This window comes from Rattus norvegicus, chromosome 10 (genome assembly GCF_021556685.1).
Source record: "Rattus norvegicus strain SHRSP/BbbUtx chromosome 10, alternate assembly SHRSP_T2T, whole genome shotgun sequence".
NCBI lineage: Eukaryota > Metazoa > Chordata > Mammalia > Rodentia > Muridae > Rattus > Rattus norvegicus.
Window position 1 is genome coordinate 20,030,714 of NC_141543.1, and position 25,617 is coordinate 20,056,330.

Below are 25,617 nucleotides of genomic sequence, written 5' to 3' on the forward strand. Positions count from 1 at the left end.
TTTTCCCCCTTTCATTTCTTACTGACTGGGAATGTCAATGCATGCATATAATGTGTTCTGATCAAGTCTATCCCCCATTCCCTCCCCTCCAGTTCTTTCTCTGTCCCCAATACCCTATTCCCTCCCAACTTAATGTATTCTTTTTCTTTTTCATATTTGAATCAGAACTTCAAATGTTTATTCTAAGATACCATCATGTGACAAAGATATATCTATAATTTTTAAATAAACATGTTAGGGGATTGCATTCATGGAGATAGAGCAAGTGTCCCAGATACCAGCATGTCAGTAGCACTCCAAAATCACCCACTTATATGAATACATTCTTAGTGCCCTGGAGTCTAGCTTGTCAGGGCTCATTACCTCGGGCGAATTTCGCATCTTTGAGAGACTTGGGAATCTCTTGTGCCTTGTTGCAAAGGTTAGTGGTGCTTACCAGTGCTCTGCGATACACCAGACATTTCCTATGACAAGAATGACCCTCTACCAGAGCTGAGAAAACCTGGTTTGATTCACAGCTGTACAACAGAAATCTGACAATGTGCACAGTCATAGAGTGAAAAGACTCCATAGTGCATAGCCCACCCTCCACCTCTCTGCCTTCTTCAGCCACACTCTTCATTTTCAGGCCTTTAGAGAAGCTAAAAGAGCAGTTTAGTTCTCCTTACCGTTAGCCCTAGCACCGTATGGTGATGCCCCTGGCTTTAGCCAGTGATCTATTGCTACGAAGAGACACCGTGGCCAGGGCAACTCATATGAAATGAAACATTAATTGAGGTCTTGCTTACAGTTTTAGAGTTACTACTCCTGACTATCATGATAGGAGACAGGCAGGCATGTCTGTGGAGCAGTACCTGAGGTCTTCACCTCATGATCTGCAGGCAGCAAGCAGAGAGTCACACTGAGCCTGGTGTGGGCTTTTGAAACTTCAAAGTCCACCCCCCAGCAACCTGTTTCCTTTAAGGAGGCTACACCCCCTAATCCTCCTAATCCTCTCATAGTTTCATTCCTGGTGACTAAGCATTCAAACATGAGGTTACAGAGCCAACCTCATTCAAACCACCACCCCTAACTTCAGGCCTTGGGTAGCATAATGGAAAACATTGTACTATGAAGCCATTTTCAATGATACAGTGCAATAATACTTGTGAAATGTGCAATGATACTTGTGTTTCAATGATACTTGTGAAAGGTGCTGGACCATCAAGACAAGGTACATGAGGTATATGTGTGCTTCAAATCAGTGAGAAAAGCTAGTGAGCAACTCCAGAAAACACAATCGTTCCAGATATTTCACAGATTATGTTGCCCTGAGATAAGTATGTTTTTTTTTCCTGAACACTTAGACAAAGCTCACAAGTTATTGATTGCAAGAGTTTTCCTCACATAAAGCTTAGCAACACCCTTATCAGGGACTCTGTAAATATCTAGGCCTGTTGTAAAAATATAAAAAATAAACACAGTATGGTTGTCTTTTACCTTGCGTGGTTCAACACCGCAGTGCCCCAAGATGTCTGCTGGATATCTTAAGTCTCAGTCAGCAAAGCATCTCACCCACTCTGCTCCATCCCATATCCCACTGCCAAAGGCCTCTCTCTGAGCCTGGTAGCAATCTCTCTACCTATCTAATCCCAAGGCAGGTTGCCACCATGCCAGAAACACACATCGAAACTCCTGCTGGCCCAGACTAGCCGCCCTACACTCCCTTATCCTTAAATCTGCACATGAAAGAACACACAACACAATAACCTTTGACCCAATTGATAAGGTATAATCGCCCACCTAAACATACAAAGCCCAGTACCATCCATCTCTTAAAAACATTAAGAACAACCTGTAAATACACAGAACGAAATGTTAACGTCACCTGCCATGGCTCCTTGCCCTCTCTCTCCTCTCTCTTCCTTTCTGTTCCAGTCTCCTCTTCTTCCTTCAAACTTCTCTCCCACCCACCCATCCTTCTCTCCAATGACAGGCCTCCTTCTATCCTGTACCTGCCCCTCACCTGTACTTTACAAATTCAATGGGGAGAAGGCTCTGGTGAAGTCACCTGAGTCCTGAGCACATGATTAGGCAGCTGTCCTTGGGGCAGTGGAATTAGCATCAAAATACAGATAACTCCAGGGCAAACCACAACACTGGCCTATGCCTTCGTGGTGCCTGAAGGGCCTTAGAGAACTACATACAGTGCCTGCAGAATTTTCCATAACCACCTCACCTTGACTTTCTCTTCCTGTCCTCTGAAGTTGAAGGCCTGAGTGTCTAAATACACGAGGGTGCACACACACACACACACACACACACACACACACACACAAATATTGCCAGGAATATTTGTCTACCCTTCCCATAGGTGTCACCGGTTATTGACACTAACATGTCTACCTTTTCTCTCCCTGTGTACACTTTTTTTTCCTGAATATTTGCAGATTTGAGATAGATACATGAAACTTTATTCCTAAATTCATAGGCCTCCAGCACCTAAAATCTCAGACCTGTCCTGCATTACTACCAAGTGTCTCTCCCATTCAGGGAACTGGGCACTGATACAGTGCTGTTACCCCACATGTATGCAGTACATCGAAATCTCTCCTGTCCGGACTGGGAAAAGAAAGTTCTTGCCGTTTAAACATGAGGATCAGAATTGGATCATCAGGTGCTGGGTGGTGGAGGTGCACACCTCTAATCCCAGCACTTTGGAGGGAGAGGCCAGCCTGTCTGCAGGGCTAGCCCCAGGAAAGCCAGGGCTACTCAGAAAAGCCCTGTCTTGAAAAATGAAAACAAACAGAATAAAACATAGCTCATAAGAACCTGTGTAAAAGCCAGGTTGGGTCCACGATGAGGGTGTTGCTAAGCTGTATGTGGGGAAAACTTACAATCAATGAACTTGTGAGCTTTGTCTAAGTGTCCAGGGAAACAAAATACTTGTGTCAGGCCCACATAAATCTGTGAACGCCTGTGAACAACCATCGCCTCAGGTGTGGTGCTGCCATTCCTTCTGTAACCCAGCACTCAGGACGAGCAAGCACTACCTAGAGTAGCTGGGATCAGCAAGCCTTGGACTCCAGGAGAGGTGCTACCTCATTACATCAATTGAAGAGCAACGGAGGAAGATATCCAACGTCAACGTTAGGCCTCTACATATAAGTACACATATGCCCACACATGTACCCACATACATGTGAACATGCATATAAACACGTGCATACAACACACACCAGGAAAAAAAAGTTTGCCACTTGTAGTAATGTTCATTGTATCTGTCTTTTCCTAATGTAGGATTTAGCCAAGAGCCATACATTGCCTTTAGTTGTCATTTTAGCCAACACCAGTTCTCAGGTCTTACCTGCTCCACCTCCCCACCCACTCTTGTCATACATAAGATTGATTCCTTGGAGTCTGTCCGGAGACCTCAGGATAGCTGGGCAGTGGTAGCACACCCATTTAATCCTAGATCTCAGAAGTCAGAGCATCACAGAGGATCTCTGAGTTCTAGCTCAGCCTAGTCTACAGAGTGAGTTCTGGGACAGCCAGGACTGCACAATGAGACCCTGTCTGGAAAAAAAAAAGAAAAAAGGGGCAGGGGTGGGGGTGGGCGGCGGAGGAAAAGTCTTAGGACAACTGGAAATGCCCCCAGTGATCAGAGCTGGATGAATTTGAGCAGCAGAGTAAACTGCATTTAGATTATAACCAAAGCAGGAAATAAATATTCAAGAGTTTATACTGATATAAACAAATGATGGAAAAGAGACATCTTTTATGCTGAAGCAGACCAAATGATTTATGTTGATACTTCATCCATGATGAATGTCTTATTTAGGGTTTCTATTGCTGTGAAAAGACACGTGACCACAACAACTCTTATAAAGGAAACATTTAATTGGGGCTGGTTTACAGGTCAGAGGTTCAATCCGTTATTGTCATGACAGGAAGAACAGGAAGAGACAGTGAGGCACTAGGCCTGGCTTGAGCCTCTGCAACCTCAAAGCCATACTCTTTTCCAACAAGGCCACACCTTCTAAGAGTGCTCCTCCCTATGGGTCTATGGGAGCCATTTTTATTCAAACCACGACTCGAAAGTAGAATATATTAACTCCCAAATGCACACTGCATACTTCTTTCTCAGTATACCGCATAAAAAGAGGAAAAAGATTCATTTTACAATGGATAAAAGCTACTCTCTGGGGTGTCAAGGTCAATATCCACCGTGATGAATTGTGTTTATAGTAAGGACTTTCCAATAGGGAACTGCTTACTCTCTGGTAATCTGCCTGCTCCTCTGGTCTTCCCCCAACAAACCTATAGCCCCATCCAGTTATGGGAAAATAGCAGATAAATCCCAGTTGAACGATGTACCTAAGCAGCCCCTTAAAACCAGGCCAACAAGGAACACCTGAGAGAATCACCCAAGAGCTCCTACAGGAGCCTACGAAGACATGACAACTCAATGCTCAGTCCTAGGCAGTCTCTGAGACAGAAAGGGATATTAAGGGAACTGAAGAGCTCAGGATGAAGTAGTGTGGACGTAGTTGGTCGTGATGTAAGTACTAGCTCATTAATTCCATGCAAGCGCTTGCTTTGGTGTCTGTTGCTGTTGCTGTGTTAGAGACTGAATTCAAGGCTTGTGTGCACTACTGAGCTGGATCCCCAGCCCTAACTCATTGATTCTTATGGTTTAGTAGTGGTATCAAATATAGGAGGTCTGTACTGTCTCTGTAATCTTCCTGTAAACCAAAATTTGTTCTACAGTTAGCAGTTTATTCTAAGCACAGGACAGTTGCTATCTCTAGAAGTGACATAGAGGAGGGGCCTCAGATAAGAGTTGTAATTCCATACTTTTGCATAGTTTAGCATTTCCATAGTGCACACGTAGTACAGTAATTTTCTTGAATGAAAAATCACTAGTATTTTGCTTCTCCATTTCTGTTCACTTCCAAGTAGGGAACTTTCTGTAGGGAGATATTCCTCACACATGTTGTTGGCCTCTTGCAGCTCGGGGTCCTGCTCTTGTGGAGATTGGACCAGCGAGGCCGAGTACAGGGGACACCACTCCTGAAACACGAATACGGGAAACCGCTCACCCATTGCATCTTCCGGCTCCCCCCTCCTGGGGAGTAAGTATGCAGCCCCATGTAGTTTGATGTGTGTCTCCCTTCATCCTGGGGGTGGGGTGAAGGGCTCCTGACCCATGTGGACCCAGCCCCAAGTTACTCTGGGAATCTTGACTGCTATATTCTTTACTCTTAGGGATCTGGTTCAGTTGGCAAAGGCAGCAGTAAGTGGGGATGAGAAAGCCCTGGACATGTTTAACTGGAGAAAAAGCAGCTTTGGAAGTTTCCTGAAGACGGGGTCTCAAGAGGGGCTGTCTTTCTTTGTCAGTCTCATGGATGGTGAGCAACTTGGGATGGATGTAATTGTAGAAATGAAAGAGAGTGAGGGAGGCCTGGCCTGGGTTTTAGGCAGACAGCAGCGCTGCTGTGTAAAAGGAAGGCTGGCTTCAGTGGATCGATGTTTGGTTGCTGGGCTTGCTCAAGATGCTCTCCTGCTTAGATGTTGCTGTGCTTTGCTCTAGCAGACATGAGGACAGGCCATCTTAATTTGGGTTGAGGGGTTTTCCTAAAGAAGTCTTATTTTGTTTGGGCTTTTCTTTGTTTTGAGATAGGGTCTTTTTTATGTAGTGTGGGCTTGCCTCTAATTTATGACCTTCGCTCTGCCAAAGTCTTCTAAACGTTGGGATTGCAAGCATACACCAACTGTGCCTGGCTCATGAGGAAGTTTTTAGGATTTTGGTTTAACTCATTTTTGTTCTTTCCCATCAGTTTTGGTTTGGTTGGGGGTGAGGGGAGTCATTTGTTTTTTGAGACAGGATCTTACTACTATATACCCCTGGCAGGCCTGGATCGTGCTGTGTAGACCAGACTGCCTCTGCCTCTCAAGTGCAGAGATTAAAGGTGTGCACCACCACCACACAGTGGGTACTGTTAAGCGCCATCTGTTGATTGTATTTTTTCCTATTTTGTGTGTGTGTTGGGGGGGAGGTTGTTTTGTTTTTGCTTAGTCTGATCGTAAAGTCATGACTACCCTCTTGCCTCAGCTTCCTCAGGGCAGAGACTACAGCTCTACTACCACACTAACTGACTGGTGATTGTAATATCACTTATTCTCCGTATAGTAAGCAGGAGACAGGAGTCCCAGCCAGGGCTGAAACAAATGCACCCTGACACTAATGAGAAAGAGAAACAGTCTTATGTGGTGTGTAGTTGAACTCATTTAATCATATTCTTGTCTAGCTTACGAATGAATGAGGCTCAGACTACGGTTACTTTATTTGGCTTTGACAGTTACTGTTTCTAAGCACATGATCCCCAATCTATTTCTCTAATTGCTGGCTACCTCCCCAGCAGTATACCCCAAATGTTTGCTGTTTCTCCTGGCCATGTACTCATGGTCCATCTCTTCCCATGATGCCCTCCTCCTCCCCCTCCCTCTCCTTATGCTCCCTCCTCAGACCCTAAGCCCAGGAACTGAAGCCCCAATACCTCTCTTCTGCCCAGCTATAGGTTTAGGCATCTTTATTAGCCAGTAGTTTTAAATTAAGGAGCAAGGTTTGCACAGCAAAAGTTGGTAAACATGAGAATTCTCTCATAGGCAAGTAGACCTTCGGGTACAGAATTTACCATTACAATATGTAACAACAGACCAAACGTCAACAGCAGTGCCTGGCAGAGGCCCAGGAAATAAGAACCACAGGAGGTGACAGGGTTTGAGAAGGGAGTCTGCTGGTGTTGGAAGAGTTCATAGGGTTTATAACTTTTGAATATAGGAGAAATTTTTTGTTTTAGAGAATAAAGAGATAGAGCCAGTGTAGTGGGGCAGTTGAGGAAGTCCCAGAGGGAATATCTAGTCACCATGGGCTAGAGAGAAGGGCATAGAAAGGAGGGCTGAGATGGACAGACTGATGCTAGTAACCTGGAGGAGGATGTGAACAGAGCTATGGAGGATCTAGATTTAGATCCCCAAGATGAGGGCTTTAGGGCTTTAGTTCTATGTGTTTTAATTTCCCTCTGTAGAAAATGGGGATTATGTTAGTGTCTGCTGTCTTGTCTGTAAAAGACCTGCTCCATAATTTCTGCTTATTAAATATTAATTGTTAAAATTAGCTTAGATGATCGTGAACTTCCCCACTTAACAAGAACTCAAGTATTTCATGAAGAATAAAATGAGGCCAGAGGACAAGAAGGTCCCCTCAAGAACTTCAGAAATGAGCCGGAGACTCTGAGAACACATCCATCACTCAGACACCTAAGAAGAGACAAAGGAGGCAGACCAGATGTCACTGACTCATGTTGAAGTGGTAGTTCAGGGCCGGGCCGGAAGAGGAGGAGTGTAGTTGGGAGAAGAGGCCACTGCAGCGCCACTGACTCCTGAAGTGTAGATGCTAAGGAGCGTGGGAGGGCAAAAGAAGGAAATGATGGCAAATACCCAATGGCACGGGACCTGGGGACAGAGAGGAGAGTCATCACTGAGGGTCTCAGGATAGGGACCGTATAAATACTCCTAAAGAAGACTGGAGGGGTTGGGGATTTAGCTCAGTGATAGAGCGCTTGCTGGCAAGCGCAAGGCTCAGGGTTCGGTCCTCAGCTGCAAAAAAAAAAAAAAAAAAGACAAAGACTGGAGAGATGATGCCATGCCTCCAGAGGTCCTGAGTTCAGTTCTTGGCAACCACATGGTAGTTCACAACCATCTGTAATGGGCTCCAGTGTCCTCCTCTGGAGTGCAGACATGCATGCACACCAAATGCCCATATATATAAAATACCTGTACAAATAAATCTTTAGGGCTGGAGAGATGGCTCAGTGGTTAAGAACCCTGGCTGCTCTTCCAGAGGACCCAGGTTTGACCCTCAGCATCTACATGGTAGCTCACAACCATCTTTAATTCCAGTCCAATGGGAATCTGATGGTCTCTGTGGTCACTGCATGAATGTGGTACACATATGTACATGCAGGCAACACACCCATACACATAAAATAAATAATAAACAAACAGACCTCCAGCTACTGAGTAGAGATGATGGACCAGTTACGAAGCTACAGAATCAGATGTCTGGATGCTACTTGGTACCTCCCAAGAGAGTAGTGGAGAAGGAATCACACAGACAGACAGCCCAAGCAGGAAAGCACATCACTTCAGAGATGGTAGCCTGAGAGACATTGCGGCAAATGCCTTAAGTTCTCACAAAGATGAGAGACGTACTGTCAGAGCATCCTTAAGGAAATAGGAACGGCTGCTCGTGGGAATCACTGGAAGATAGATGACCAGAGCCACCTCTCTCCCTAGGGACAGTGCACTATGTGGATGAAAAGGGCAAGACTGCTCAGGTGGCATCCACGGACAGCTCTATCCAGACCCTGTTCTACATTGAGAAGAGAGAGGCACTGGTTGTGGTCACACAGAACCTTCTCCTGTCTCTGTATGTGGTGAATCCTGAGGGGGAAGCTGAAGAAGTCATGAAGGTAGGTAAAGGAGCAAGGTGCAGGGCTAGCCTGGCCTAGCCTAGATGCTAAGATAAACCGAAAGACCTGGGACCATGTTTTCTTGCCTACTTTGACTGTCTTTCCAATCTTGGTTAGCAAGATCAACGGCTCCCTATCACTTGCAAGATAGAGCAGCTAACAGAGCTGATGAGTGTCCCTTTTCACTCTAGGCCATTTGATATAAGCATGGAAAAAGAGATTTTCCGGTATCTCTGAACAGGTATGGACAGGATCCGGTTTGCCAAGGTTGCCTGGCTTGCTCCTGGTCTGTGCCCTTCTCAATCAGAGAATTCAGCTTCAGCCTATCATTGGGCTTCCACAACAGAGCTGGATGAGGAGACATGGTTCCCACTTTCTAGACAATGCTCTGAGGACACTTTCATTGGCCCAGAGCAGGGGGTGGCATTGCCCAGTGTCTGATTCACTGTCACTTCAGCAAAATGGTCCTTCACACCCACTGTTTGCCACCATAGGCATTCACTTGGTTTTACACAATAAGCAAATGATGGTTACCTTGCTCAACTGTAATGTTTTTAAGACACCAGGATGTTGATGTAGGGAATAGAGCTGTGTCGTTAGCTCTGAGACCTTCTGCATGTTAAGAGGTCCACTAGGAAGGCGTGCAGGACCACCACAAGCTCCTGGGTAAAGGCCACCTGTGTTCCTGTACAGTTCATGTGAGAGCTCTGCTGCTGGCTGCCCGTTAGCCCTTCCACCCCCTCCACTTTAAAGTATGTGTAAGTGTTTTGCCAGTGTGCGTGTCTGTACACTACATACATGCTTGGTACCCAGAAGACCAGAAGAGGGTGTTGAATCTCATGAAACTGGAGTTTTGAGCTACCAAATGGGTTCTGGGAGTCGAACACAAGTTCTTTGGAAGAGTAGTCGGTGCTCTTACCTGTTGAGCCATATTTCCAGCCCCCTATTGTTTCTTTTATCAGTTTTTTTTTTCTATTCTTTTTTTTGGAGCTGGGGACCGAACCTAGGGCCTTGCGCTTGCTAGGCAAGCGCTCTACCACTGAGCCAAATCCCCAACCCCCTTTTATCAGTTTTTTGGGTTTTGGTTAGGTATGTTGTTTGTTTGTTTGGGTTTTCCCCCTTTTTGGGGGGGGGGGAGCATGGAGTGGCAGATTAGCTTGTTTTGATTATTGTTTTGTTTTGTTTTGAGATAAGGCCTCATGTGCCACATTGGCCTGGAACTTGCTACATAGCCAAGGCTGACCTTGAACTTAGGAGTTCAAGGAACTAATCCTCCTGCCTTAGTTTATTAAATTCTGAGATTACAGATGTAAGCCAGAATGCCCAGCTGGTCCCTTGATCTATAAGAGTCTGTGAACTATAGAGAATGCTGAACTTTCCATAAAGGTATTCTTCTAGGTTGGAGAGTCCATTGTTTCCTATAACAGCAGCTGTGAATTCCATGAGTTGCATGGACCTGGGGTCTTAGCAGTTGAGCCAACTTGACAACAAGACAGGGTTTCTCTGTGTAGCCCTGGCTGTCCTGGAACTTCCTTAGTAGACCAGGCTAGCCTTGAACTAGACATCTACCTGTCTCTGCCTCCTGAATGCTAGGTGTGTGCCACCACAGCCTGGCTACCTGGTCAGTTCTGATTGAGAAACAGCTTTCTGGATTGCATCGAGTGGCCTCCCTGTGTCCTTGTACGGAGTCTAGAGAGAAGGAGAAAGAACACATGAGTTTGAGGGAGAGTGTGATCATGAGTTGGCTGCTGTATCTGGTCTGAGTCCACCCTTAGTTACCCCTTAATGACCTTCTAAAGGCCCTCCCTGCACATACAGTCACATAGGTAGTTGGTGCCTCAGCATATGCATGGGATGGATCGCGTCAGGTACCTGATTAGCTCCTTACTGGTTGGACTCTGGGAAAGTTTACTTTCTGCAAAAAGTGAGGATGGGAGACCTTCCCTAAAGCATAGTCATGACAGAACGAGGAGCGCCAGCGTGCCTGATATGCACTCTGGAATGCCCACAGTGCACTAGGTTGAAGATCACTTCATGTGTAAGTTGCTGTTTGCTTCAGCCTATATGTCTGTTAAAAAAAAATCCTTTCAGAATTTTTATTTTATTTTATGTGTATGGGTGTTTTGCTTGCATGGATGTCTGTGTACCATGAGTGTGCCTAGTGCCCACTGAAGCCAGAAGAGGTTGTTGGGTCCCCTGAGACTGGTAGTACAGGCAGTTGTGAACAGCCACGTGGGGGCTGAGAATCAAACCTGGTCCTCTGGAAGAGCAGTCAGTGCTCCTAACTGCTGAACCATCTCTCCAGACCAACCCTGTATCTGGTCTTTCCCACCCTTTATCCCATTTCACCTCCTAACACTAGATTGGAGAGAAGCAAGGATAGAGAAGAGAGATGGATTAGGAAAATCCCTGAATCTAATTTTTTTTTCCTTTTGTTTCTTCTGTGACCACAGCTACAAACTGCAGCCAGCCACCCACCCCGCCTACTGGGGCATTAGCGGTTGTATAGCCTCTGTAAAGTTCCCAGAATTCCAAAGGTCACACAATTGCAGAGAATATCATGAGGCAAAATATGCTGAGGACAGCCCCATATCCCACATGAAAGCATGTTCTTATAATGTTTCTGTGCTTTTTAAAGGAACCAAAATTCCATAATTACCACTGCACAACCCCTTAAAAATTAGGCCACCTTCCCACTTCCACTGTTGACCCTGTGTGGCTGCCCCTCCGTGAGTCTCAGTGACGTCACCAAAGGCCAGATGCCAGGCTAGCACAGTCTCTTCAGGTACCTCTGGGAGCAGGTGCTTCTTTCAAGTTGCCTTTCTCCTCATACAGGTAAAGTTGAGTGGGAAGACAGGCCGCCGGGCAGATATCACTCTGATAGAGGGCAGTCTTCTTGTGACAGCTATTGGGGAACCTGTGCTCAGGTGAGAAGTTGTCCTCCAGACTCTGGAAAATCCTGTCAGGAACAGATTCTTTCAATAGACACCCAGAATATGTATACTGTGATGAGTTCGCACATATTAGGCCTCACCTACTCTGGCTGTCCTCCCTGCCTTCCCTATGCCTTCAGCAGGATGACCATGATATGCACTGCCCTTGCAGTCACATTGCCTGGTTTGGAAGAAATTTGTTTTTGACATAGAGTTTTGTTGCTGCTGTTTACGTTGCTTATGTTGGTGCCCAGCAATGCTCCTGCCTCTGCTCTCAAGTAGCTAGGACTACAGTATACCCTGCCAAACCTAGTTCTGCATGGTTTCTTAAGATTGGCATAGAAACATAGCACTCTTTTTGGCCTCTCAGTCCAGCGTAATGTTCACTGTTGCCATGTAGCTAGGACTCCTGTGTTCTCGCCTTCCTCTACAGTCATGTTTACAGATGACTAGCCTTGTAACAGTATACCATCAAGTTCCTTTTGGTATTAGGAGTCTGTAGCGCACAGCTCTATGTTTTCCCAGGCTTGGTACAGACAGCCCTCAGATCAGGAGGACACTAATATCACCCTTCCCAACACTTTTCCTCTTCCATTGCAGGTTCTGGGACTTAGAACGGGGAGAGAATTACATACTGAGTCTACAGGAGAAGTTTGGCTTTGAAAAGGGAGAGAATATAAACTCTGTGTGTTACTGTAAAGCCAAAGGTAACATTTCTTGGTCTGACATGAAAAAAAAAAAATAGAAACCACTTGAAGCACTGTGTCAAGAAAAAAGTTATGGAGGAATGTAGAGCTTGTTCAAAAATGAAAGCTGGGTATTGTGGCATAGACCTTCAGTCCCAGTGCTCAGAAGGCAGAGGCAGGTGGATCGCTGTGAGTTCAAGCCCAGCCTGGTCTATGTTTTAGGTTTCAGGACAGCAAAAGCTAAAAAGTGAAATACTATTTTAAAAAAGGAAAGAAAGAAAAAGAAAGATGCCAGGCGGTGGTGGTATACCCCTCTGCATTTGTGAGGCTGAGTTAAAGGCCAGCCTGGTCTACAAAACAAGTTCCAGGACAGCCAGGGCTACACAGAGAAACCCTGACTCAGTAAAACCATAAGACTGACACTGATGTTATACGTTGATGCCCCTCCCTCCCTGGGTTGGTGTGGGTCATGTTTGTGCAACAGTGAATGTATACAAATGTACACGTGTGCCGATACACAGACAGGAAGTCAGGAGATGAACCAGAGTGTCACTGAGCACCAGTGGGGGCTCTGGGGAAGCAGCCTTAGTGAGGCAGCTTGGAGCACAGCATTCATGACCACCACCTTATAAATCTTTCTCAACCTGACTAACACATGCTTTGTTTTTACCTGTAGGTCTCCTGGCAGCTGGTACCCATAAAGGACGAGTAGCCATGTGGAAGAAAGTGCCAGTGTCCCCAAGTGGCCGTGGGGCGGAGGGCAAGGATATGTGGGCCCTTCAGACACCTACTGAGCTTGAAGGAAACATCACACAGATAAAGGTGCAGCGTTCAGATCCGTATCACACTTGACGCACTCACTGTCTACTGTACCAAAGAGACCACAACTAACTCGGAGCATGTTTTCATCACCCAGTTACATCAGAAGAATAACACCAACAAGAAATTAGGAAGATATGTTCCTAGTACTTAGGAACTGAGCCAGATCTTGAGTTCAAAAAACGATTAGCCCAGGTTATATGCTAAGACCCTGTCTCAAAAGAAAAGAAAAGAATAAATTTTAAATGTCCTTTGATTTCAGTATTGCAGATAAGGGATTTTGGATTATTATAATATGTGTCAGTCTATTTACCAATCCCTCTGTCTCTACACACACACACACACATAATCATATATAAATATGTTTAAAACAGCTTCATCACGATACAAGTTACATGCCCAGTGTTTTTAGTATGTTCACAGAGTTTTGCCAACCTTCACCACAATTTTTTTTTCTTTACAGTAAACCTTAAAACATTTTAATCACTCTCAAAAGAAATCCATACCACTCCTCTACTTTCCTTCTCCCAGCCTTCCACAGCCAGTAGTACACACTGTGACTGGATCAGTCTGCGCTGGACATTTCATAGAAAATAAAGCAAAGTGGAGCCGGCCTTAACTCCAGTACCTTTAACCAGGAGGCAGAGGAGTGGGTCTCTGAGTTCCAAGACAACAGGGCTGTGAAGAGAGACTTTGTCTCAAAAATCTAGATGGGTGGGTGGGTGGGTGGATGGATGGATGGATGGATGGATGGATGGATGGATGGATGGATGGGTGGGTGGGTGGATGGATGGATAGGTGGGTGGGTGGATGGATGGATGAGTGGGTGGCTGGGTGGGTGGATGGATGGGTGGATAGATGGATGGATGGATGGATGGATGGATGGATGGATGGATGGATGGATGAGTGGGTGGGTGGGTGGATGGATGGATGTGACTTCTTTGCTGGCCTGGGGCTTCTTTTATGTCACCCAGGTGTCAGTGTTCCTTTCTGTGGTTGAGTATCCTGTTGTATGGGTGAAGCAGAGTTTTTCTGTTACGCAGCTGACTGGCATTCGGGGTTTTAACACCTTGGTGCTGTTAGGGATGAAGCTGTTAGGAATGCTTGTGTACAGGAAGCACGTTGTTGTTAATTTGTCACTTTGCTGTCACTCTGTCTGAAGAGACAGAGGCACCACACCTTCTAATATTCCAGTAGGACGCTTGTGGGAATGAGCACATTGGTAGAGCTCTGTGAAGTCTTGCTGAGTCCAGCATCATCTGGATCCCTTCCCAGCTACCTGGCCCCTCTTCTTCAGCCATATTCTGATGTGTTACTCTTAAGTATTTGTTGAAAACTGGACAAGATAGACTTGAAGCTAGAATACTAATATTTCTCACCAGCAGAAGAAAGCTGGATAATTTAATGGTATAAATTTCCTATAAATTCATAGAAAATATATATGAATATGTCATAATCAGAATGACAAATTTCTAGCAGATGCCCTGGTTAGAGCAGACGTTTGGTAGGACAGCTACAAAGATGTCTGCCTGCCAGGTCACAACTCACATCTGTCAGTATTAAAAAATTTTTCTACGACATAATATATTTTACCTTTTTAAGAGTTTTGTTTTTTGTTTTTTGTTTTTTTTTTTTTTGTTCTTTTTTTTCGGAGTTGGGGACCGAACCCAGGGCCTTGCGCTTCCTAGGTAAGCGCTCTACCACTGAGCTAAATCCCCAGCCCCTTTTTAAGAGTTTTTAAAATAACAAGAAGTGGCTGTGGGCGATCATAGGGGGCATTGATATACTTCCTGCCCGTGTCTCTCCTGATTTGCTTATGCGTTCGATTCTCCCTACATGGTACTGAAGTGGGGCTCCAGGAAGAACCTGCTGGCGGTGAGCACCTCTGACTCCGTGTCCATCCTCAGTGAGCAAGCCATGTCGTCACACTTCCACCAGCAAGTGGCTGCCGTGCAGATCTCCCCGAGCCTAGTCAACGTGTCTTTCCTGTCCACGGGGAGCACGCACAGCCTGCGCACCGACATGCACATCAGTGGAGTGTTTGCCACCAAGGTGACTGCACAGGGGGCCTGTGGGTATCACGTAAGGGTCTTCTGAGTAAGCAGAAGGACTGCCTGCTGGGGCATTAGGGTAATTCAGAACAGCAAGGGGACATAAAGACAGCCTAAGCTGTTCCCATTACCATCCTGAATGGCCATCGTATGTATAAAGAAAACAGTAAAAGCACCCAGGCATTTTGGGTCTAACCTGTACCCTGGAAGACTCAGGGACCTGACATCAGACTGACAGCATGGTAAACCTCAGTGATGCAGGAAGAGGGCAGGCTTTGGAGACACGCAGCGGGGTCTGGTCTGTATCCTACTTCTCCTCACCTCTGCCTTCTGCCATCCTTTTCTTTAGGATGCTGTTGCTGTCTGGAATGGAAAACAGGTGGCGATCTTTGAACCTTCAGGGTCCACCTTACGCAATGCAGGTTAGAATCTGCTCTGCTGCTCCTCTGACCTGTGAGTCCTAAGGAGCAAGGATGAGCTCCTCTGTCTCAGGGATGACAGAATAGCGGGTGCTAACCGTCGTGTGTGTTGCCAACCTCCCTGACTGATATGCTCCTCAGCACCTTTGGCTGGGGCACAGAAGCCTCCAAAGTTCCTCATGATGTGGGCTGGTGCATATCAGGCATGATAATGTCCTAGGTGTTGAGCTCCTGGGAACACCTTCAACCAGGGGAAGAGGAAATAAGGTTGATAAGCAGGTGGGTGCGTGTTGAGTCTCCCAGATCAGGCCTAGGGCTCTAGGGCCCTCCATAGTTCCCTGTGTTCAGAGCGGATGTTCCCTTATGTCTTTTCTTTCTCTTTAATTGTTTCTTCATATTTCTTGGCTTTACATTTTTAGAGTTTGTACTTTTTTTTTTATTCTGGAACTCTGTACAGGATTCAGGTAAGATAGTGTCATGGAGTTACCATGAGACCAGGCCGACTAGGGATTCCACGCAGGGGACTTGTCCCAGGCTGCTGCTGTTTCCATGCTCCTCTTTCATTTCAGGGACATTCCTGTGTGAAACATCGGTGCTAGCCATGCACGAGGAAAGCATTTACACTGTAGAGCCAAACCGACTCCAAGTCCGCACCTGGCAGGTGAGTGACTCGACAGTGAGTGTGACGACAAAGTTACAGCCACATTTACAATGCTGTCTTTCCATCGGCTGGCTCACTGCAAAATACATGCTCCGGGATAGCCTACCCACCCGCAGCTGCACACTCTGGCTTTAGCAGACTCGAATGGAGCGTCAGCTGTGGATGAGATGAGAGAGGGCGAAGTGATAACTTGTGGTTTCTTTGGAAAGTCAGTATGTCAAATGACATTTTGTTGGGGCCCAAAGGTGAGAGGGTGTTTTGATAAGCAGACATAAAAGGACACGTGGTGTTTAGAAGAAATAGAAATATAACCTAACAGACAGTAGACAGTGCTGGAGAGCATTGGTACACATTGCCGTTCCTTAGTGGTCATCATTTGTCATGACTTCATAAAAAGAAACGCACCAAAAAAACTTCTGGTGGCCTCTTGCTGCTTCTGGAGACTGGGGCTGGTTGGCACAGTGAGGTAGATCTATTTCTAGATATGTCAGCTGATACAGACTCATGTGGAGCTTTACTAAGACACATTCATGGTGTTTTACTGAGACGAGACCTGTGGGACGACACATGATGTTTGGAGGGAGTATAAATAGAACTCAGTGGACAGTGATGGCGGACTGGCATAGATAGCTTTTTAATGCTTCGTTAGTCTCGAGTCTACTTTTCATTGAGAGAGGCAAAGGCAGAGAACTTCTCCTGGCATCCCTACAAGTTCTAGTCACTCCTGCTGACTTGTGCCACTTTGGTGGAGGCCTGGCAGTTTCTGCTGGGTTGTTCCACCACTGCTGACTCATGTTTGCCATGCTGATACTACTGACCTGGACTGCTGGTATCCTGACAATTGGAGATTGAAATCTCCCCCAAGGAACTACTTCTAAACAACATACAGCAGAGCCTCAAGGCTTCTTCTGTATCGAGCTGCTGCTGGTTCATGCGAACTATACTGCTGATATCCTGACAACATGGGTTGGACTTACTCCAAGAACTATTTCTAAATGGGTTCACTTCCCCTGTATCCTAATAACCTTCCTTTTCCTCTACTTCTGGTGGGTGGTAGGCTAGAAAGGAGGTTAAAACATTTTAAAACCCTTTATTAAAAGTAGGTTATGAAAAATCAAAGCCTACAAGGGTAGGACTCACGAGGTTGGAAGGAAAGATGACAGGACACAGTCACAAGAGGTGAAGAACAGGGGATCAGTATCCTTCACTGCCCAGTCTCAGTCAGCAGGCTGCAAGCACAAAGGTCATGGCAGATGAGCCTGGAGCTCCCACAGAACCAGGGCATGACTGAGTAGGCCTGCCTCGGGCCCACTGATCAGCCCTCAGCATTGGAGCTGCATGGCTGCTGCTTGTGCTGCTTGTCCTGCTAGGAGACAAAAAGCACAGGGCAGCAGCACTGCCTGAAATCTGGGCACAACAGTCATGCCCAGTGGCTGGCCCTGAGAACAGGGTAGTTGCAACAGCCTGAAGCTCCCTCAGAAACATCATTACTGAATAGGGCCGGCCCAAGCCACTTGGCCCCCAAACATGTAGCCATGGCTACTGTAGCTTGTGCTGCTTGCCCTGCTGGTAGATGAAGAATGGGGACAGGAGCAGCTGCACTGCCCACAGGCTACGAGCACAGAGATTGAGCCCAGAAAGCCTCAGAGTGACAGACATCCAGGACAGCGGTATACTACAGCCAGGAGTGCACATAGAACCTGCCCCCTAACGTCCTGCCTAGCTGCAGGGTCACCCTGACTCTGGGCAACAGCAGGATAGCCAGACAAGTCGGGATAATAGTCCAGTATTTATGGAAACCAGAAACTGCCGAAGCCAGAGACCTTAAACTAGACCAACAACTTGTTGTAATGAGTATTTGGATGTAAAGCTGTTTGGGGAAGAAATACTGTGTAACACACTACAGTTTCCATTACAACTTTAACAAAGGAATATGCGTGGAGAGGTGGGAAAGATGGAGGAACAGAGCCAGGAGTGTGTAGTGGAGAGAGGCCAAATAACTGCAGATGAGCGAGGGCTGCGGAAAGCAGGGAAGCATGGTTCTTGCAGAGTGGGGCCCACAGGATGATGTGCAAAGCCTGGAGCTTAGCAGGTTCAGCCCTGAACATACTGCCCAGCTGCACAGTTGCCCTGGTTTTGAGCAATGACAGGGTGTCTGAGATGAAAAATGGTCCACTTTCTGGACTGGACTCCTGGAAAGACTCCTGGAGGCCACATTGGTATCTGTGGTCCACTGCCCCAGGCCATGGTGAAGCTGAGGTTTATGTGGTTGTCTGTGGTCCTACAGCAGGTAGTCATAGTGGTATCAGTGGCTCATGTCGTCACCAAAAGTCATTTGGGTTTGGTGTCCTTAGCTATGCTGTGGCAGAGTGCTGTGTTAATGTCATGGTCTGTGCTACCACTGGAGACCGTGCTGAAGTCCATGGCATGTGCTTGTTGCGTATAATTTTTAAAAACACACTGGCTCCGTTGCTCAGCTACCGCTGGCTCCCTCTCAAGGCTTGTCCATTCCTCTCAGCTTAGCTCTGCCAATGGCCAGCTTCTGACTTGGCTGCTCTCTTTCTCTGCCCACCTTTGCTCGGCGGATGGAGAATACTAGACAGCTTTATTATTTTAAAACTAGCCAGATAGCATGATTGCTGGGCACTGAATCTCCTGCCCTACCGGAAGTTCTATATTTACCCTTTGCCAAGCAATTGTCTCCCACCTTGTTTATTGACTAAATCAATAACCAATTAGGGAACCAGATTTTAGTATTAGCTCCTCCCCCTACATGTGCTGATGCCAAAGACCACGTGGAAGTTCATGATCCGTGCTCCCACTGACTGTAAAGGGCAAAGAGCTACTTTTGCAGTGGTGTTGATGCCTGCAGACTCACAGTTGAGAAAGACATGGAAGCCTTCTGTGACAACTCCTAACCCCCAACCCCAAAAAGTAACAGCCTAGACTGAAATCAAAGAGAACGCTTAAAACCTGTGATAAGGATGCTGAAGTGTCGCTCTCCACAACTGACGGCTTCTGACAGGGGTCCTGGTGGGCAAGGACTCAGTTTCCTTATGGGGCTGGCCACTGGGAGTTTGACCGTGCTCCAGTGTATGGGCAACACAAATCAGACTCAGTTTTGTTTTGTTTTGTTTTCTCCCCTTTTGGCTTTTGAGACAAGCACTTCTCTGTGTACCCTGGTCATCCTGAAACTCAATCTGTAGATCAGGCTAGCCTCAAACTCACAGATATTTGCCTGTGTCTGCCTCCCAAGGGCTAGAATTAAAGGTGTGTGCCCCCACCACTTGACCCTTCTTTTTGTGAGGAATGGAAAGAGGTCACAGAGTGGAGACAGACCTGGAGGGACTGGGAAGTGAGTGTGATCAGGGTACATGATGTGAAATCCCCAAATAATCACTAAAAATATTATGTAATAAAAAATCAGGGAGTTGGTAGAAGGTGAGAGAAGTCTGGGAGACATAATCAGGAGAGGCTCTGAGAGTGACCGTGAGAGCTGAGAGAAGTCGGGCACTCCCTCTTCCTGAGTCCGGGCTAGATGTATGTGGGACCTGAGAAATGGAAACAGCAGGTGTGGGTAAACGTGCCCTGAAAAGTAGCCTGCTTTCCCACAGTAATGTACTCATATGGCCTCTGCTGCATCTTCCTACCCTCAAACATACAACTCCCAATGCTCATTGCTGACGACCAGACTTAAGGACCCTAGATACAGAGCCACTTAACCGCTCAGCATGTGTTGTCTCCTTCTCTGGGTTCTTCCTGGTTCACCTCATTTTAAGCATTGCCTGCAGAAGAGACAGTAATTTCTCAAGTATTTTATCGAGATGTAAGGTACAGGAATTATATTAAGTATGGACTGCCTTCCAGAAGTGGCATATGTCCAGGATGTGACAACCATCCTGGTAGAGGTCCTCTCACCACCTCACTACCCATTAGACCATGCACCTAACATTGACCACATGAGAAATATTGCAGCTCCAACACAGTGCCCACCCAGACCAACTCGCAGGGACAGAGGTCACCATCTGCCTGCCCTTGCTTCAGTCCATCATCCTGTGTATGACCACGGGCACTTCTTAGCTGAGGGGCCTGTGTATCTTTGATCCTTGCCCTGAGGCACATGGCACCAAGACTGTACCAAGACAAACCTGTCTTCCTATGGAGCCAACCCTGGTTTAATGTATGCCAGCCCCTTAGTAGTCACTACTGGATGTGTGAGTGGACTACAGGAGATGACTGTTGTTCAGGAGAGAAAGGGGGCACCACACCATAGAAATACACAGCTAACTTGTTCTTCTTTCCCCAGGGCACTGTCAAACAACTTCTGCTGTTCTCTGAGACCGAGGGGAGCCCCTGCTTCCTAGATGTCTGTGGGACTTTCCTGGTTGCAGGGACAGATTTAGCTCACTTTAAAAGTTTTGATCTTTCCAGAAGGTACAGTTTCCATCCACACACAAGTATAAGATGCTCTTTCTTTTTTAAGTTAGTAGACAGGAAATTGGAACAATGTCTTATCTCACACAACACTCTTTTTTTCTTTTCTTTCTTCTTTCTTTTTTTTAGCAATTTAGAAGAGACCTTTTATTGGTTCTAAAAATTAACCTCCTTTTCCCTGGGCTAGTGGGTTAAGTGCACAAGGTGAGAAGTGGTGAGCTGAACAGAACACCCTGTAGGCCAAGGTCTCAGCAGTCAGAGAAACTAATTTCTGTGAGCAGCAGGAAAATGCCAAGAGGCTGCTGATGTCATTCTCTCTGCTCCTGTCCTCACACAGGGAAGCAAAAGTGCACTGCAGCTGCAAGAACCTGGCCCAGATGATCCCCGACGTGGGGAGCATCACTTCACTGAGATGCAATGCCAATGGGAACAAGATCAGTATCCTCCTTAGCAAGGTAAGGCCGGCCGGCGTCTCCGCTGTCCTGGGCCATATGGAGGGCCTCCTGCATATGGGCTGTGCCTTTGGCCCCTGACAGGACCTGACAGACATAGCTATCTGTTCTGTCTCCTCAGTAGGTCTTTTGGGTCTTCGTGTCTAGTCTTCTCTCTAGCCCCTTCTTGCTCCATTTCCTTCCTCATTTTCCCGCCTTCTATCGGCTCTCTCCTTCCTGCTTCCATATTGGGACACAGTCTGCTCCTTTTGGAGGGTGGGGCAGGTAATTATTGTTGATTGTAGCCCTGGCTCTCCTGCAACTCACTTTATAGACCAGGCTGGCCCTTCCTGTCCCTGCCCCCCAAGTGCTGGGATTAAAGGTGTGTGCCTCCACCCCTGGTCCATCTCTGTTCTTCTGTGCTAACCTGCACACTTCCCATCTTCTCCTGCCCGTCTTTGTTCTCCTCAGAGTAAGTGGTGTCTTGTTCAGAGAGCCCTTGGTCCTTTTCTTGCTTTTCCTCATCACCTAGCACATCACCTTGGTCACAAGAAAAGACCACTATTAAGCTTACAGTATTTTCTTTTGTCTAAAGTTTTAGGAAATTTTTTATCTCTCCTTTTCAAAGGACTCACATCCCATTACAACTGTAGTACCTGCTAGAATAAACTTTCCTTCTGCATATTGTCCCTCATCATCGACTGTGGGCTTGAGTAGCCCAGGGCTGCCATTTGGATTGTGCCCATTGGCGGAAATTCTGAGGAACATCCTGAATCAATCAGGATGTAAATGCTGTGTCACAGTGGAGGAAACAAGGAAGGGGGCTCAAGCCCAGATCCTCCCTTTCCTCAGCACTTGTACATGACATTCTTCCTCGGGCAAGTATGGAGTAGGCATTCTTCTTCAGAAGAAGGGAGTGGGTATGCTAAGATGACGGTGAGAAGAGTGGAATGGGCCACTAAGGCGACAGCATGGATGTCATTGTCACTTGTGCTTTGTGTGTCCCTCTGACCCAATCTTAGAATGGAGGATTTGATTTAGTATCAGCCCAAGAGGTACTGCAGCTCAGAACTCTGACCCTAACGGCAGCTCAGCGAGAGCAGGGGAGGAGCAGTGGGACTTGTTAAAGTGATACAGAAGAAAGTTAGGACACAAAGCAGCAACGGTGTGAGTAAGACCCATAGAGAGCCCTCCAGATCCTAGCAGGGAACACTGAGGCACTGGAAAGAGAATACCCATGACCTGCAGACATTCTCGTGTTCAGGGGCTGGGGCGATGACTCAAGGGCTAGGAACACTTGTTGCTTTTGCAGAGGACTTCACTTCTGTCCCAGCATCCACCTAGTGATTCACAACCATCCCTAACTCAAATGCCAGGAGAGCTAACAGCCTCTTCTGACCTCTGTGGGCACCAGACACATATGTGCTGTACACGTAGGCAAAATGCTCATGCACATAGAATTAAATCTTTTTTTTTTTCAGAGTTTTTCTTCAAGACATCTTTAAAATGTGTAGTCCTTCGGTAAGGGCAGACAGAATCCCCAGGGCAGCTGTGCAGTGGCTGAGCCTCATCCCAAAATCCAGTTGTTCCCTTTCACATCTGTGGCCCCTTACCCAGTGCTCCGATGAGGGACAGGGTCCGTGCAGTTTTCAGAGATGGCATAAAAGAACCTTCAGCTGGGCCGTTGTCCCTACCAGTGCCGCCTCCTGGGACTCCAGCTGGTCTGCTCCACTTCCTTCTTCCGCTGCTCAGCATTACTACCGTAATGCTCATTGTGGGCTCACTGTACCCTGGGGGATGCTGACATTTCTTTATCTTAAAATAGGGTCTCTAAACACTTGAGAGCCAATGTAACATAAAGTCAACCCTTTAAGTGGGCGATTTCAGCGGCACTTGGCACATTTGCAGTATAGGACAGCTGCGTCCTCTGGCTGCTTCTAAACATCCTCGCTGTCACCTGCTACTGCCTCTGGGTTTTCTTGTCATAATTGTGTGGCCTTCTGAGTCTGGCTTCTCTCACCCACGTCACAGTTCGGGGCTCATCCACGTGGCAGCATGTGTCTGAGTTGATTGGACAGACACATTTAATTCCCCACTGATCTGTGGATGCTCGCACGGTGACTCCACACCTTCGCTCTTGTGAATGGAAGGCGCACCTTGGAAGTTCCTCATCACTGTGACAGCAGTCAGCACAGCAGGAGCAGAGCAGCCAGGCGTTTTGTGCTCTGGTGCTGGTCTCTACTAGAGTCACTGCTCACGACTTCTTGTGTCACCTGCCAAATGGAACCCATCACCACTGCCATCTTGCATTCAGTTGTATGAATGACACTTTTGCCATAAATCCAGATCCCCTTTTGAGTCCCTTGGTTAATCTACCTCCAGGCTGAGCATGGCGGCATATGCCTTAAATGCCAGCACTCGGCCGACAGAGGCGAGCAGATCTCTATGAGTTCAAAGCCAGCCAGGTCCAAGTCATCCAAGGCTGCATAGTGAGACCCTACTTTTCTTTTCTCATTTTAAATCTCCAGTCAAAACTGAGAGCAGCTCACAACTGTTTAGACTTTGTTCTAAGTTTTCTGAAATTACAAAGTAGTAACTAAGAAGCTATTTCAGTGGGCTTCAAAATAAAGATTAAGTTACTGTTCTGGTGGTGTGCCATTTACTGGAAACCAAGGTGACTGGCAAGAGGTGTGTTTTCCTCAAGTACCTGCTGTGTCATTGCTGCGGGCACAGTTCTAAGGTGCTCGCCACTCCCGCGCCATTATGCCTTCTCTTTCCTAGGTTGACAACAGTCCTGATTCCAAAATCTACGTCTATGACGTTGAAATGGACACAGTGAATGTCTTCAACTTCAAGACTGGACACATTGGACAGATACAGACTCTGCCCTTTAATGAGCCTCCGACCAATGAGTAAGATTACAGTTGAGGATTTTGATGAAAACAGTTTGTGCCGACTTACTAAGTTCTGTTTTGAATTTCAGAGCCTCACAGAAGTTGCTAATAGGAAGACCAAATAGTAAAACCAACTCACGAGCAGTTGAAGTAGATTTATGTTCTTGGCCTCTGCTCCAGGGTCCAGATTATGGAACTGGCTTAGTAGAAACCCAAACTGTGGAGCTGCTCTCCCCAGACATCTCTAGAAATGTCCCAGAACAGAGTGGCTTCAGCCCTACCAGCAACTCTGACAGGAAAGAGGTGCTTGCCTTTGTAGAGAATGTCTCTAGAGAAAATAAGAAATAAGTGTCTTTTTTTGGAAGGGGGGTTGATGTAGCATGTAAATGTAGTTAGTTTCTGCTACAGAAAGCATGATATTGGGACCTCAAGCTTCGTGACCATCTATATTTAATTCTCCCTGACTTGAGTCAGGTGCAAGCTATGCCTGCAGGGAAGTAAGTGCAGAACACAGATCAAGTGGGAAACCCCAGGCTTGCTTTGGGGCTCAGGGAGAGCTGAGGAACGGGCATGAGTGGGGCTGCATGCATGGTTTGCTTTTTCTGTCATTCCTTTTTTTTTTTTTCTTTTCTTTCTTTTTTTTCAGAGCTGGGGACCGAACCCAGGGCCTTGTGCTTGCTAGGCAAGCACTCTACCACTGAGCTAAATCCCCAACCCTCATTCCTTTTTTTACTGTTCTGCTGCTGTTGCTGTCTTGTTGACTGTTACCCTGAGGATGCTTCCCAGAGCCTGGTGTGTGCTAAGCAAGAGCCCTACCCTTGAGTTACACCCCAACCCCAGTCTTACTTCCAATAGCTCTGGGAGGTCCCTCCTTCCTGGCTCAGATCTTCCTGCACAGTATACCCTGAATTCTTCCTGTCTCTCCCTGGGTCCTGCCTGGACCCTTCTCTGGAGCCTCTTCTCCTCAGATTGATCTCCTTCTCATCTCTGTTGAGGTCTTACCTCAACAGCTCCTTTGTTTCTTTCCAACTTAGTGAACCCATGATCTCCTACTTCAGAGTGTGGGTGCCCCTCAGACTGACACAGCCTCAGCCCAATCCAGAGTCCTAAATCTTTGGAACTAACCTCTCCTTTACTCCCTACTGCCCATTCCCCTCTTTATTGGATGAAATGTCTTCTAATTCTTAGCTCTGCCTGATTTTCATGGCTTTTCTTTCAAGAATAGGCAACGTCCTCTGCCTGTTCCAACTCTTACCAGGCCAGTCTCTCCGGCTGGACCCTCACAGTACAAAGGACACATCGTGTCCAGCATCCTATAGATCTTGGTATTTGTTCCATCCTAAATTCTGTGCATGTCACATCAGTCGTGCACAGAGCTAAGCAGGCCATGGCCTGTGTGCACACCACCAGTTGCCAGTGCTGGTGGCACTATGAGGGGTCTCTGTTTCTTGTAGGAGTGAGTCCTGCATAACCACCAAGAGCCACTGAGCCCCAAAATGGCATCATCCACCCTGGGTTTACTGCATGTGATTATCCTGCCTTCATCCCCCACATAGCTGAGACTAATGGCAGGTGCCACCCTGCTCATTTCCTGTTGCGATCTCCAGCCTTTGCCACCTGCTTCAGTGAGCTGCCTATGTCCCCCTAAGCCAGACTTCACGAACCCTTTCTCCCCATTTCTCAAAGTCTGTAAGAATGTGTTCCGATAGAATGTGTTGCAGTGAGTGGCCCAAAGGTGCTCCAGAAGCCGTACACTTGCCAACAGTGCCATCA

The 25,617-nt window shown here is 46.8% G+C and overlaps 1 protein-coding gene across 5 annotated transcripts in view; it reads left to right on the forward strand.

The window, feature by feature from the left end:
• Positions 1-25,617, forward strand: part of Ift140 (intraflagellar transport 140) — an 81,171-nt gene that overhangs the window by 4,335 nt on the left and 51,219 nt on the right. For 4 of the 5 annotated variants that reach the window (XM_087569209.1, XM_087569212.1, XM_087569213.1 and 1 more), the window contains 12 exon segments: positions 4,993-5,114; positions 5,248-5,390; positions 8,341-8,516; positions 11,352-11,443; positions 12,050-12,156; positions 12,812-12,957; positions 14,803-15,006; positions 15,355-15,427; positions 15,994-16,085; positions 20,392-20,519; positions 20,857-20,974; positions 23,732-23,862. In XM_087569209.1, the coding sequence (XP_087425335.1) occupies positions 4,993-5,114; positions 5,248-5,390; positions 8,341-8,516; positions 11,352-11,443; positions 12,050-12,156; positions 12,812-12,957; positions 14,803-15,006; positions 15,355-15,427; positions 15,994-16,085; positions 20,392-20,519; positions 20,857-20,974; positions 23,732-23,862 (1,532 nt within the window). 5 annotated transcript variants of the gene reach the window in all.